This window comes from Hippocampus comes, unplaced genomic scaffold (genome assembly GCF_001891065.2).
Source record: "Hippocampus comes isolate QL1 unplaced genomic scaffold, H_comes_QL1_v1.1 scaffold270, whole genome shotgun sequence".
In the NCBI taxonomy this organism is placed as follows: domain Eukaryota; kingdom Metazoa; phylum Chordata; class Actinopteri; order Syngnathiformes; family Syngnathidae; genus Hippocampus; species Hippocampus comes.
The window spans coordinates 1,471,902-1,485,123 of NW_017805631.1; the positions used below are offsets into that span (position 1 = coordinate 1,471,902).

Below are 13,222 nucleotides of genomic sequence, written 5' to 3' on the forward strand. Positions count from 1 at the left end.
GAAGAGCGAACGTGTTCAATAAATTGGAAAATTCTTGTGTGCGTGCGCGCGCGTGTGTGGCGTGTGTGTGTGCGTGTGTGTGTGTGTGTGTGTGTGTGTGTGTGTGTGTGTCAGAAACAAACCAAAATCTGTCAAATACAGCAGGATTTTTAAAAAATGGCTCATATAATTATGAGGTCGATTTTGAGACGTGGCTCCAGAAAAAAAATAATGCAAAAATGTGACGCAAATGTGGCATTTGCCACTCGTGCGAAAATGCAGTGATTTTGTGTTCCAGAAACCAAAAGAACCCGTCAAATGCGGCAAGATTAAAAAAAGCTCACATGAGGTAGATTTTAAAGGACTCGCTGGCATAGCAAGATTTATTTATTTTTTTTAACTCTATAATATGATCGGGATATTTTCTAAAAGGTAGTACAGTCAAACCTCGGTTTTCATCCATCATCCGTTCCAGAAGGCTGTTCGAAAACCTAAATTATTCTAAAACCGAAACCACGCTCTTTTTAAAATAAAAATGTTTACTGAACACGTCTGCTCACAATGGAAAGCAACACGAGGAAGCATCACTTCCTCGTCTACCTGAGGAAGCATCACTTCCTCGCATAAGGAGGGGCAGAGGAGACAAATGGTGCCTTCGAGTGCGCTCAGTTTGTTTGAGAACCGAAATTTGTTCATCATCCGAGGCATAAAAAAAAAATTTAAATTTTTGGTCGAAAACCGAATTGGACGAGAACCGAGATGTTCGAAAACCGAGGTTTGACTGTACTCTATAAATCAACAAATAAATCAAAAAGAAATATCCAACCCTGAATTTCAGACATACATCTTGCATATATTTATTTACATTCCTGGTAAACAGATTGTGGTTTGCACACAAGAAGGTTTCATCATTTTGTACTCTGTCTGAAGAAATTCAACATATCCAGATGAACTGTGTCAGCAGATACCCATTAAGTCTAAATCCATTAGGGCTAAAGCCACATTTTGTCATCATTTTTCACAAATTGAGCGTTGTTGATGAACACAGTCGAAATCGTTCCAAGTTAGTAACTGCAATGGTTTTGCCTGGATTTCACCGCAGTCCTGGTTACTGAGGCCGTTGGGCTGCCCAGCCTTCCAGAACCTGTGACACAGAACAAGCCCTCAAATTCAGACATGGACATAACTCATGTCGAATCACATGAAATTCGGGGGAATTTTTTTTTTTCGTCTCCACCCTTCCTTAGAACTAAGTGAAGTAAAACCTGGAAGTGAGAACACCTTATTGGGAAATGTTCAAATAGTACAAACTTACTCTGTAGTGAGGGGGGTCCCATCCACCCAAACCCATTTTCCTTCCTCGATATGATCGCTCAGACCAATCCATGCATCCTGGCTGTGCCCCAATAAACCATTCAGGAATACCTGTTTGTAAAGACCAGAATTGTCTGACATGACTGGAATTTCCCAAAATACATATTTTCAAAATGCAGCGTTACACAACAGAATTCCTTCATACCCTTGAGATTTCATTGTGTCCTGCACACACTCTCAACAACTTGTGAGAGATGTAGGAAAACAGCCCCAGAACATACATAACCGAATCACCTTTGCGTAGCACAATCGCTTCGTGTGGAGCACAAGTAAAGCCAAAAAACTCAGTCAAAACAGACGTTCATATCTCGCCAAGTGAACGCCTCATTGAAATTGGAATCCGTTAGTCTCACCTGTTCCTCCCTACTGTTTATGACAACGAGATCAGCTCCCCTGCTGATGCAGTCAAGCCTGCTCTCTGCCCAGCTCCGACTCAACCTCGACACAAAGTAGCAGTTGCCGCCAAACTTCTTCCAGCCGACCCCGCAGAGCATGCCTTCAGAATGTCAACAAAGAGATTAAGGAGGCCATCGGGTCACTGGACCCATGTCTAAACTGGTGACTTACTTTTCACCTTGATGGTCATTTTGTCCACGGTCTTCTGCAGCTCATACCTTTCTGTCTCCAGGCTGCTGTGATTTCTGCGTAGCCACTCGTATTCAATGCGCAGAGTGTTGCAGGTACTGTCCACGTAAGTTTTTTGTCTCTGCAGCAGTTTGTACCTGATCTGACACATGCTACTCCTCTCGCTCAACAAAGTATAATTTCTTTCCAGTTGGTCCTTATCCTCCTCCAGCAAAGTGTAGTTTTTTTGTAAATGGTCTCTGTCTTTTTTAATATTGTCGTAGAAAGACTTTTCCACATCCCTCTCAGAAGCCACTTTGGCCTTATTGGCTATAAGTAGCTCTTTCTCTTGAACGAGGGATGCGTAACGGGCATTTAACTGATCCTTCTCGCTTCCCAGTGAAGAGTAACTCCGTTGTAGTTGGTTTTTCTCATTTTTCAGATTGTTAAAGCGGGACATGCAATTATCTCTTTCAGTTGACAAAGTGGCCTTACTTGTCAAGAGAAGATGTTTCTCTCTACCGAGGGAATTGTAGCTGCTCTGTAATTGCACCTTCTCTTTCACGAGCAACTCATAACTGGCCTGTAACTGGTCTTTCTGGCTTCTCACTGAAGAGTAATCACGCTGTATCTGTTGTTTCTCATTTTTCAGGCTGTTGAAGCGGGACCTCAACTGATCTCTTTCTGCAGACAAGGTGGTTTTACTGGCCCGTAACTGGTCTTTCTCTCGAACAAGGGAATCAAAACTGACCTGTAACAGGTCTTTGTCCTTCCTCAATAAAGAGTAATCACGTTGCAGCTGGTCTTTCTCATTTTTTAGTTTGTCAAAGCGGGACTTGAAATCATCTCTTTCTGCAGCCACATTGGTTTTACTAGTTAGTAGAAGCTGTTTCTCTTTGACGAGGGCATTGTAGCTGGTCTGTAATTGCGCCTTTTCTTTCACAAGCAACTCGTAACTGACCTGTAACTGGTCTCTCTGGCTTCTCACTGAAGAGGAATTGCGCTGTATCTGTTCTTTCTCATTTTTCAGGCTGTTGAAGCGGGCCCTCAACTGATCTCTTTCTGCAGACAAGGTGGTTTTACTGGCCCGTAACTGGTCTTTCTCTCGAACAAGGGAATCAAAACTGACCTGTAACAGGTCTTTGTCCTTCCTCAATAAAGAGTAATCACGTTGCAGCTGGTCTTTCTCATTTTTTAGTTTGTCAAAGCGGGACTTGAAATCATCTCTTTCTGCAGCCACATTGGTTTTACTAGTTAGTAGAAGCTGTTTCTCTTTGACGAGGGCATTGTAGCTGGTCTGTAATTGCGCCTTTTCTTTCACAAGCAACTCGTAACTGACCTGTAACTGGTCTCTCTGGCTTCTCACTGAAGAGGAATTGCGCTGTATCTGTTCTTTCTCATTTTTCAGGCTGTTGAAGCGGGCCCTCAACTGATCTCTTTCTGCAGACAAGGTGGTTTTACTGGCCCGTAACTGGTCTTTCTCTCGAACAAGGGAATCAAAACTGACCTGTAACAGGTCTTTGTCCTTCCTCAATAAAGAGTAATCACGTTGCAGCTGGTCTTTCTCATTTTTTAGTTTGTCAAAGCGGGACTTGAAATCATCTCTTTCTGCAGCCACATTGGTTTCACTAGTTAGTAGAAGCTCTTTCTCTTCAACGAGGGAATTGTAGCTGGTCTGTAACTTGTCTTTCTCTTGAACGAGGGACTCGTAAGTGGTCTGTAACTGGTCTTTCTCGCTTCTCAGTGAAGAGTAATTGCGCTGTAACTGGTCATTCTCCTTTTCCAGATTATTGAGTCGGGACCTGAAGTCATCTCTTTCGGCAGTCACAGTAATTTTATTGGCTTCAAGTCTTTCCTGCTCTTTCACGAGGGAATTGTAGCTGGTCTGTAATTGGTTTTTCACCTTAGCGAGGGACTCGTAACTAGCCCGTAACTGGTCTTTGTCTGTCCCCAGTGCACTAGTCAGGGTATGTAGCACATCAGTCTCCCTATTTAAGAGGCTATAATTAGTCTGCAACTCATCATGCTGCTGCTTCACACGCCGGAAGTTGGCCCGAATCTCATCCCTTTCGGCAGTCAAAGTCATTTCATTGTCAAGGAGTCGTGCTCTGTCTGACACCAGAGACTCATAGTTCGTCTGCAACTGGTCTTTGTCCCTCATTAGGTTATCCAGTGTGACCTCAAGCTCATTTCTTTCCCTGTGGTTTGTGTCTGTGGGAAAGATGTCATTGTGGAGATGGTCGGATTTAGCCTGGTGCTCCGTTGAAAAACGAGGCAATATCTCATCTGTGAAAATTGATTTTAGGTGTTTAAATCAGTTGAAAAAAACAATGCCCCTTACACTCATGCTCGCACAGAGTGACGTACAGTAGATTAACTGTCCAATGTTACCGGCCAATAGGACGGCGCACAGCAAACCAAGAGACACAGTGATGCATCTGGATGATTTTTTCTTTTGTCGAAAGTTCACTGAATGAATTGAAAGGAAAATATTGTCAGTTTATAACAATAACATGAAAACATTTTTTGGGCTCCCAATACACCTGGAATGCAAAATAAAGAAATAAGTAATGCAATATATTGAAATGAATTATGTATATACTGTACATTTGACATGTATTTCAAATGTGTATTGAGAAGCACAATAATATCATTTAGCATTAACATGGTAGTGCTTTCACCTGACCTCCATCTTATTTTGGTGATTAATATTATGCATTACCTTCAGTGACAATCCCTTGCATCGTTAAGTTCTTTTTTAAATAGCCGCAGTCATCAAGTTCCATGGAATCCATGTTTATCTGTATTTTTTCCTAATTCTGAAAGGTGAAAGTTGTACCTTGGTATAAAACAAAAACAAAAAGAATATAGTCAGTTGTGACAGTTTTCAAACGTTGATTTTGTACTTCTGCAAGTTGGTTGTAACAAAACAAAAACAAACAATACAGATCTTGATTGCTCAACTCAACTCAACTCAACTGTATTTATAGAGCACTTTCAAACAGCCATCGCTGCATACAAAGTGCTGTACATAGAGCAACTAACATATACAACAGTAAAGCACTATCAAAGACGGTAGAAAGCATCAAACAGTAAAACTAAGATCGAGAGGGACCAGCAACGGAAGAGGCTCGATCCCCTCTTTGCACCAGTTAGGACAAGCGGTTGTTTCGGATATAGCACACTGTATTTGAAAATATTTGAAATGAAATTCCACCCAAAAACTACTCTGTAATTTTATTTATTTTTTTATTAATGTGACAATTTGACCCAGAACATTAAAAAGACACACACACACAAAAAAAAAAAAAAAAAAACAATCACTCATCTGGCCTACATAATAAGACACATTTACTCATATTCCTTTTCATTTTTGCCTGGAAAAAAAAATACACTTTTAATCGCAATGTAATGAGATGCAACAATTGTTTTTGTTTCCATTCTTTTTTTTTTTAATGTGTCTGTTTGCTTGTGTTTCCCATGAATTGTCTTGTTTCACAACTGTAGATTTGACACCCCATGTTTTACAATATCTAATTTACATCAGTGTACCATTATAAAGCCATGAAAAGTCCTTACCTTGGATCTGTGATGATGGATGAAGTGGGTTCTGCTTACGCATTAAATCACCAATAGATATATATATTTGTTTGTTTTTTCTTAATACCAGAGGAAGAAGGACTTGACTGGGCTCTGATTGGTTGGAAATGAACATATTGATATTGACAGTTCATGATGATCCAGTGCAACCGGAGTTCATTGACTTCTGGTTATGAATTTTGGGGAAGCAATTGAGTGTCTTTTTCTTTTCTCGGCATAATCAAGTCTTACCCTGTGCTTTCAGTTCCTCAGACTCAGGTCAAGTGGGAACAATTCAAAATGATTCCAGAATGACCTTTAGCTTTTCCACTCTTCTCAAATCATTTTTAGAATTGTGACTATGATTCAGGTGAGCTACTGTAGTAGTTAGCATTGGCAGTCAAAGTGTTTTAATTCATACACTGTCTTGTAAAACACAAGTAAACAGTCAAATGTGACTGAAACTGACATCTGAATATTTGAATATATGTCAAGATTTCGTGCTAAAAGCTAAATGCGTGTAAAAAATGAGCCAAGGTGCATCTAAAATAGAGATTCTGTACATGTTTTATGTTCTCTTGTCAAGCTTTTTCACAATTTTGATTTACGGGTAAATTCAAGTGGCTATCTGATGGTAATCAGCTTGCTACTGTCAACCTTTGCAGTAAAAATAGTTACTTGTTTTCATCTGCATTCCTCAAAAACACAACTTAGCAGTTAAATGTGACTGAATCTTACATTTAAATATTTGATGGAAAGTTAGTGGAAGGCCTATGTGTCGCGATATACCGTGAGCGGCGAAGAAGAAAAAAAAAACCCTCAAAAGTGGTTTATATTGCTTCTAAAATAAACATCTACACATTTGACGTTTGCCTCAGAAGCATTATTACAGTTTTGACTGAGATTTAAGCTGCCTTCTTCCCTCTAATTACTATGTACTAGCATGCTACAGTCGTTAACTTGACCATCAAAGTGATGAAAAAATTATTGGCAAATGAACTCTCAAATGATACAAATAACAAAAATGATAAGAAAATGAGTGAGCTTGAAAGAGTCATTGGAATATTTGATGGAAAGTTGACAAGGGCCGATATTTAATGCGTTATCGACAAGCTAGTAAGAACTCCAGGCATCAACCACAGTACTTATAAAACAGTGGTTCTTAACCTGGGTTCGATCGAACCCCAGGGGGCGGGTGAGTCGCTCTCAGGGGTTCGACGGAGCCTCTGCCATGGAGGGTAAGACATATGCGACTCAACATGTTAATTAGTTATGACACACCCGCTTGGCCATCACTGGCTGCAGATGATCACATGACATTGCTTGTCCAATCAGTGCTACAGGAAATTTAGTCCGCTCAGTAGTCAACGTGTTACTGTCATGATAGTATGTCATACAATTAAAAAAAGCAATGTATATGGCTTGAAATGTTCTTTACTTTTTTCTGTTTTTAATCAATGTGTTTTTTTTATGTCTTGAATTTGTAAAAAAATATGTATCCTTATTTTTCACTTATGAAGGGTTCCGTGAATGTGCATAGTACCTCAAAAAAGGTAAAGAACCACTGTTATAAAATGAAGTGAGAGTGCGAATACAAATGCGGTCCAATAAACTTTGAGGCCGGTGTTGAGATTTAACATGTGGATCCTGGCAAAAAGACAAAAAGGGTTAATGTGCCTTAAAGTCACAGTTCATTAACACACAGGGGACGAAGGGGAATGTCTTGAACGCGGCGGGATGAGCCTCTCCCCAGCAAAGTAAATCAAATGGGGATCAAGGAGGAAACGGGCGTCGCTTTTCGACACGGGCTTCAATCTTCCCTCAACGGGGAACTGCCAACAAGAAGATTTAGTTCTCTTTTCAGGCCACAATTAGATGCATAAGCACACAGTCGGAAGAATATTAAGCACTCACTTTATCAGTTTATCAAATGAAAACTGTGATACATATAATTGTCAGATAAAGAGCCTTATAGTTGCTTTCTTAATTTTATCTCGTAATTACGAGATCCTGTTCTCGAAATCATGAGGGTGTCTATATTTTAACAAGTGATTGAAATGCTCCACCTTAGTTTTTGCTCTCTTCTGGGAAAAGGTTTGAATTGTTTTCAGAAAAATTTACTTTTTACGTTATTGGAGGTGAAGTGATGGCTCTGCTCCACAGAGCTATCTTACATAAATTAGAGCAATTCATCAATGCTGAGGCATTATAGAGCTTGGCATGACAATGAAGAATTAGCAGATACTTGTGAGAGTAGCTGATAGATTGATTATTTTTAGTTATCATACATTCGCTTATTATTAATGTTATTATTGTTATTTTGATATTGATTGATTGATTGATTATGCTCGCAAAGACGAAAGCTTATGCCTGCAATGATAAATTGATTATGCTTGCAAAGATGAACGCTTATACCTGCAATCATTAATTGACTATGCCTGCAATGAAGAACGCTTATGCTTCTCATAAAGATATATTAATCATTATGTACTCACATTTATTATCCTTTGTATTATATTTATATACCGTACTCACATTTATAATCAAGAATGCTTAGTGCACTGTGTGGAAGTTTAGGGATGCAACCACCTTTCCGAGGACGTGGTTGGGAAGAGATAAGTGTTAAGACTAAACAGGAGCAAGGTTGGACAGTGAATGGAGCCATCAACACCAGCTGCAACGTGATGTTTTTGTAACAATTGCACACATGTACGTAATTTACACTCACATACACACACATAGTCAAACAAGTTCAGTGTGTCTTCAACAGCCTCCACCCTTTAGGTTGGACACACCTATGTAGTAGATTTCCCAATAAATAAGGGGGTGAAGGGGGAGATCGGGAGGGGTGACGTGCCGAGAACTGAAACCGAACGCTTCTCCTCGTTCCCTCCTGGTACCAGAATTGAGTCTCCTGTCTCCTCCTTGTGTTTTATTCCTGAGTGTCAAATTGGATAAACCTGACAGTAGCCCAGGTATGTTGAAATTCTCTCTAAAAATTGTGCTTAAAAAAAAAAAAAAAAGTTCATGCAAACAGACAGGCCCAAGGCCTGGCATCAAACCTCCAGGCCTCTTGCTGTGAGGTGACAGTGCTAACCACCGAACCACCGTGTCGTCTGATGTCTACTTGATATGTATTTTATGTACTTGTAAAAATTACAGTCCTTTTGTGAAGCTTTTGACAAGATATTTCCTTTTGGCTTGCAGTTCCTAACAAGCAAGCAGTGGATGAGGCAGTGGTCAACATGACCAGTTCAGGTATGAAAACACATTTCTTTGTGTTTATTCGTATACTTCTGTGGCACTGTGTCATGTGATATTAAACTAATGATTAACTATTTTTAGGGCACAATCTCTGGAAAACACTTGCTATGGAGGTTGCAGAGACCCAGAAGACCTCGAATGCAACAGCTGACTCTGTAATTGAAGTCCAACGCTACCTGGCAAAAGCCAGAAACCAAGACCCTTTACAAAATTGGAAATGGAACCAGAAAACATGTCCACATCTGCATCAACTTGCACTCAAAACTCTCTGCTCACCATTGTCATCTGTACCATGTGAAAGAGTATTTTCTAAGGCTTGGGAGCTGGTGTCTAAGAAGAGAAATCGCCTTGGAGCAAAGACACTCCAAAAACGTTTGTTCCTCAATACAAATTCATAAACTAATCACTTTTTGTCTTTTATTTCATACTGTATGATTTAACAGTGAACACAAATTTTTGACATAAATTAAAATTTGTAACTATGAATTGTAACTCAAAGTTGCTATATTTTACATAACTCTGTTTAGCATGTATACAAGCAAGGAATTTCTTTACCTGCAATGATTTTATAACTACTGCAGGGGTCACTATTGGGAGACCAACACAGTATCAATACAGTGCCGGCACAGTTTGTGTTGTGTGTCAATACACTCCTTGAGGTATCATTGTCACATCACTACCTTATACAGGTAGAGGTTCAAGGACCAGCTTTTTTAAAAAAAGAAATATGGACCAACTTACAACAAAGAATAGCTTTATTAACTGTAACAGAAAAGATTTAACATGCATCTGAAATTCAAAAATTAAATTAAATCCTTAATTAAACTGAAAAAAAATTTTGACTGACCGTGTCAAACCATACGATATTGAAAAATAAAATTACATAAAATACATACAGTAAATAATAATGCATTCAAACTGATCACAAACATTAACTCAGGAGCACAATATTAAAAAACTTTAACCTGCAAAACAAAAATATATAATATAATTTGTGTTGATTTTTTTAAATCAAAGATGATGTCTGGATTCATGGTTACAATGAGCACGTTTTGCAATGCACAGCTTTTCGAAGCGAGGTTTGAAGCAGGACACAGCAACTCTCGGCTCCTGCTCAATATGTAGCTGGGACCTGTGTTTTAGTTTACTGAAGTAGCAGTCACAACGCGGGATGATTGTTGGCAATATTCGGCACGTTTTCGCTGAAAAAAAGTCAAGGGGCTTATCAGCGTGATTGAGTGTAATGTCTTGAAGTGATATTTTCTTCCTTCAAATGCTCCCTGCACACACTCTGCCAATAAGAGCGCCACTGCTCCCTAATGTAGTGGAGGTGCGACTGCACTTTATTCTCGGACAGTAAAAAAAAATCTAAATAAAAAAATAAAAAAGCATGTTCCCCGAGGTCAAACGCACCGCCCTTGATAGAGCCCCACTATTTGAGAAGTACTGCCTTAAATGAAGACTAACAATGAAATAACAGTTTTAACAAGTCTGGGTTACATGTGGGAAGTGGAGGTGTCCGTTTCAAATTTGCAGAAAAACACGCTTTGATTGTCAGCCAGTTCTTTATTAGTCGCTACTTGGGGGGATAGTGTCCTGTAGTTTGTAACTGCTTTCAGGCCATTCCACATAGATGCAGAGTCGTTCGCAGGAAACAGTTTTTTTCGGTCTCGCCGCATCGCTTCCCTTTGCAATGATAATTTCCTTTGTCAATTGATTTCTAGCGTGCTTGTACAGTGCCCTATCTCCACTTCTCAAGGCGGCCTCTTCCTCTTTTCACATTTGCCTGAGTTTGGCAGTGAAGCATGGGTTGTGATTGTTGAAGGAGCGGAAGGACTTTGTTGACACACACGTCCTCACAGAATCTGATGTATGTTGCAGTGTCTGTGTATTTGTCCAGAATGCAAGTTGAAGTTTCAAAGACTTTTCATTTAGACTTTTGACATTTGCACATTAAATGTTCTCAAAATTACATTAAATGGATCTCATTAAAAAAATCTATTTCTCTTTCAAACAGTATTATTATTATTATTATTATTATAATTATCATTAATTTTTTTATTATTATTTTTTAATGCCAAACTAAACAAAGTAAGGCTTTGGATGAAGCTCAAAGTGGACAAACACACCCAGCCTGCTGTTCCAACTCATAAAGGCTTTGTGTGTTTTGTGATAATCATGTGACTTGTGCTGTTAGCCTTCACACTCTGTGTGGGACCACACAGGCGTTGTTTACCGCATTGGCCTCGTTGACTGCATAAGTCCTATGTGATTGACACCTGTGGTCAGTGAGTCACAGGTACAGGTCTGGCCTTTACACCCCCGCCTCCTGCAGCCTCCAACACCCCACTCGGCTTACTTCACAAAGAGGCTTTGACAGCAACATTTCAGTGTCAGTGAACCAAATCTGCTATCTGAGTCTTTTGTGTATTTGGTGACTCTGCTCACTTGAATGAGTCTGCGTGGGTCTTCTCTGGGTACTCTGGATTCCCCCCACATTCCAAAAACATGCATGGCAGGCTGATTTAACATTCAAATTTGTCCCTAGGTGTGAGTGTGAGCGCAGATCAATCAATTCTTTATTCATTTAGCAATTTTCATCCATAAAATGCAACTGAAATTGCTGTACAATGCTTTAAACAGGTCAGACTAGCATTTTTCCCCCACCATCAAAGCCGACTCACCACCAGGTGGTGATCAGTTGACAACTCAATCCCTCTCTTCACGTGAGCGTCCAAAACAGGGTGGGTATTTTGTTGCTGCTGTTTGGTGCATTGGCACAGACAATGATCAGGACCGGTCCCCACAGCCACACGAAAAGGGAGGCTACCCTCCCGTCCACCGGGGTGATCCCCAATGTACAGGCATTGAGCCAGGGGCCAATAAGTATGCCCACATCTACTCTGTGCTTCTCTTCGAGGGCAACTCGAGTTCTGATTCACGAATCATCTGAGTCAGCGGTGTTTTTGGGAGTGCATTAACGCTCGCCAATCGCCTGTTTTTTGTGAATCATCTGAGTTCACTGTTTCAATTGAGTCCACTTACTCGGGTCAGTGAACTAAACTGGAGTCTGCAAACGTGCCATGTGTACTGTAGTCTCATCAAGACGATTGTTTGAGATCAATTGATTGCACCAGCATTTCAAGGATATTAATCATGGATGTTTATATTGGATTGCCGAACCTTTTGTTTGATTCAGGGACTCAAGTATTCTCCAGTGAAGTCTACACACCCAACAATTACAGGGCTTGGAGAAGTACTGTACTCCGAATGTGGATCTTTAACTAGGACATGTGCAACATGCGCGGATTCCCAAGACAGGTCCAACCAGGGCCTCCACTGACTCCACAAATACCACAGCAACATTGGTCAAGGTCTTTTGTGGTTAAAAAAGTCAAAATTATCATGAAGTGCACAGACAAACTTGTCAGGAGATAAACGCTAAGGTTGGTTGAGTGAGACGGCAGGTTGTCATGGAGGTGGATGTCAGCGGTAACCTGAGGGCAGCCTTAGTTATTCTAGTCGCTCCACCAAGCGCCCCATCTGACGCATGATGGCCTTGAGGAGATCAAACACTGATCACTCACTCATCACCTAGGCCTTTGTTTCCCAACTATGTGATCATATTTTCGCTGAAACAACCCCCCAAAGCCTCGCCTTTAATTATCCCAAAACACACTGACGTTTACCACAGCACAGCTTTCTTGTGAGTCATTTCATAGAACGGCCGCCGACTGTTTTGGCTGCCGGCCTAAAGTCTTTCCTCTACGGCGGCCCTGAACTGGACTGACAGAGGAATCACATTGGCAGTTGAGAACACGCATTCAAACATCCACCAAGGTCAGTATTTTATTGAATGGCCTGAATCATTTGCGGTGTATGTGTCCTTTGTGATGAGTGGGAGTGGAAAGGCTTGATTAGATGAAAATTGTGTGACTCATCATTGCCAAAGATTGTTGGAGTCTTGACAAGCCAACATCTTCAATATGAAAATAAATAAATAAATAAATAAAAATGCTTTTTATTAAGTGATATTCAGATTCAGATTCAGAAAACGTTATTTATCCCCTACATTTAGTGCTCCAAGCAAACAGCTGGTTGTTTTGAATTTCAGAAACAGATAGAGGGCTGCAGTCATTGATGCACTTTAACCCATTAACTGAGCGGGACAATCTCTCACACACACAAATTCAAATTATCATTAATTTTTTTATTATTATTTTTTAATGCCAAACTAAACAAAGTAAGGCTTTGGATGAAGCTCAAAGTGGACAAACACACCCAGCCTGCTGTTCCAACTCATAAAGGCTTTGTGTGTTTTGTGATAATCATGTGACTTGTGCTGTTAGCCTTCACACTCTGTGTGGGACCACACAGGCGTTGTTTACCGCATTGGCCTCGTTGACTGCATAAGTCCTATGTGATTGACACCTGTGGTCAGTTAGTCACATTTACAGGTCTC

The 13,222-nt window shown here is 40.3% G+C and overlaps 1 protein-coding gene across 1 annotated transcript; it reads right to left on the reverse strand.

Annotated features, from left to right (window-relative positions):
* Positions 1 to 807: 807 nt before the first annotated feature.
* Positions 808 to 5,665, reverse strand: LOC109522839 (centromere-associated protein E-like). Its single transcript, XM_019881655.1, has 7 exons — positions 5,497 to 5,665; positions 4,640 to 4,756; positions 4,285 to 4,386; positions 1,921 to 4,203; positions 1,707 to 1,849; positions 1,295 to 1,404; positions 808 to 1,123 (listed from the first exon to the last, which is right to left on the reverse strand). The coding sequence occupies exons 2-7, from the start codon at positions 4,710 to 4,712 to the stop codon at positions 991 to 993; spliced, it is 2,844 nt and encodes a 947-aa protein (XP_019737214.1). The 5' UTR covers positions 4,713 to 4,756; positions 5,497 to 5,665; the 3' UTR covers positions 808 to 990.
* Positions 5,666 to 13,222: the final 7,557 nt, after the last annotated feature.

Excerpts from the sequence above, each read along its gene's own strand:
- LOC109522839 (XM_019881655.1), bottom strand. The coding sequence starts at position 4,712 with ATGGATTCCATGGAACTTGATGACTGCGGCTATTTAAAAAAGAACTTA. Across the intron at positions 4,387-4,639 it reads GCAAGGGATTGTCACTGAAG|TGAACTTTCGACAAAAGAAA; the intron begins GTAATGCATAAT and ends CAATTCATTCAG. Across the intron at positions 4,204-4,284 it reads CATTGGACAGTTAATCTACT|ATGAGATATTGCCTCGTTTT; the intron begins GTACGTCACTCT and ends CAATTTTCACAG.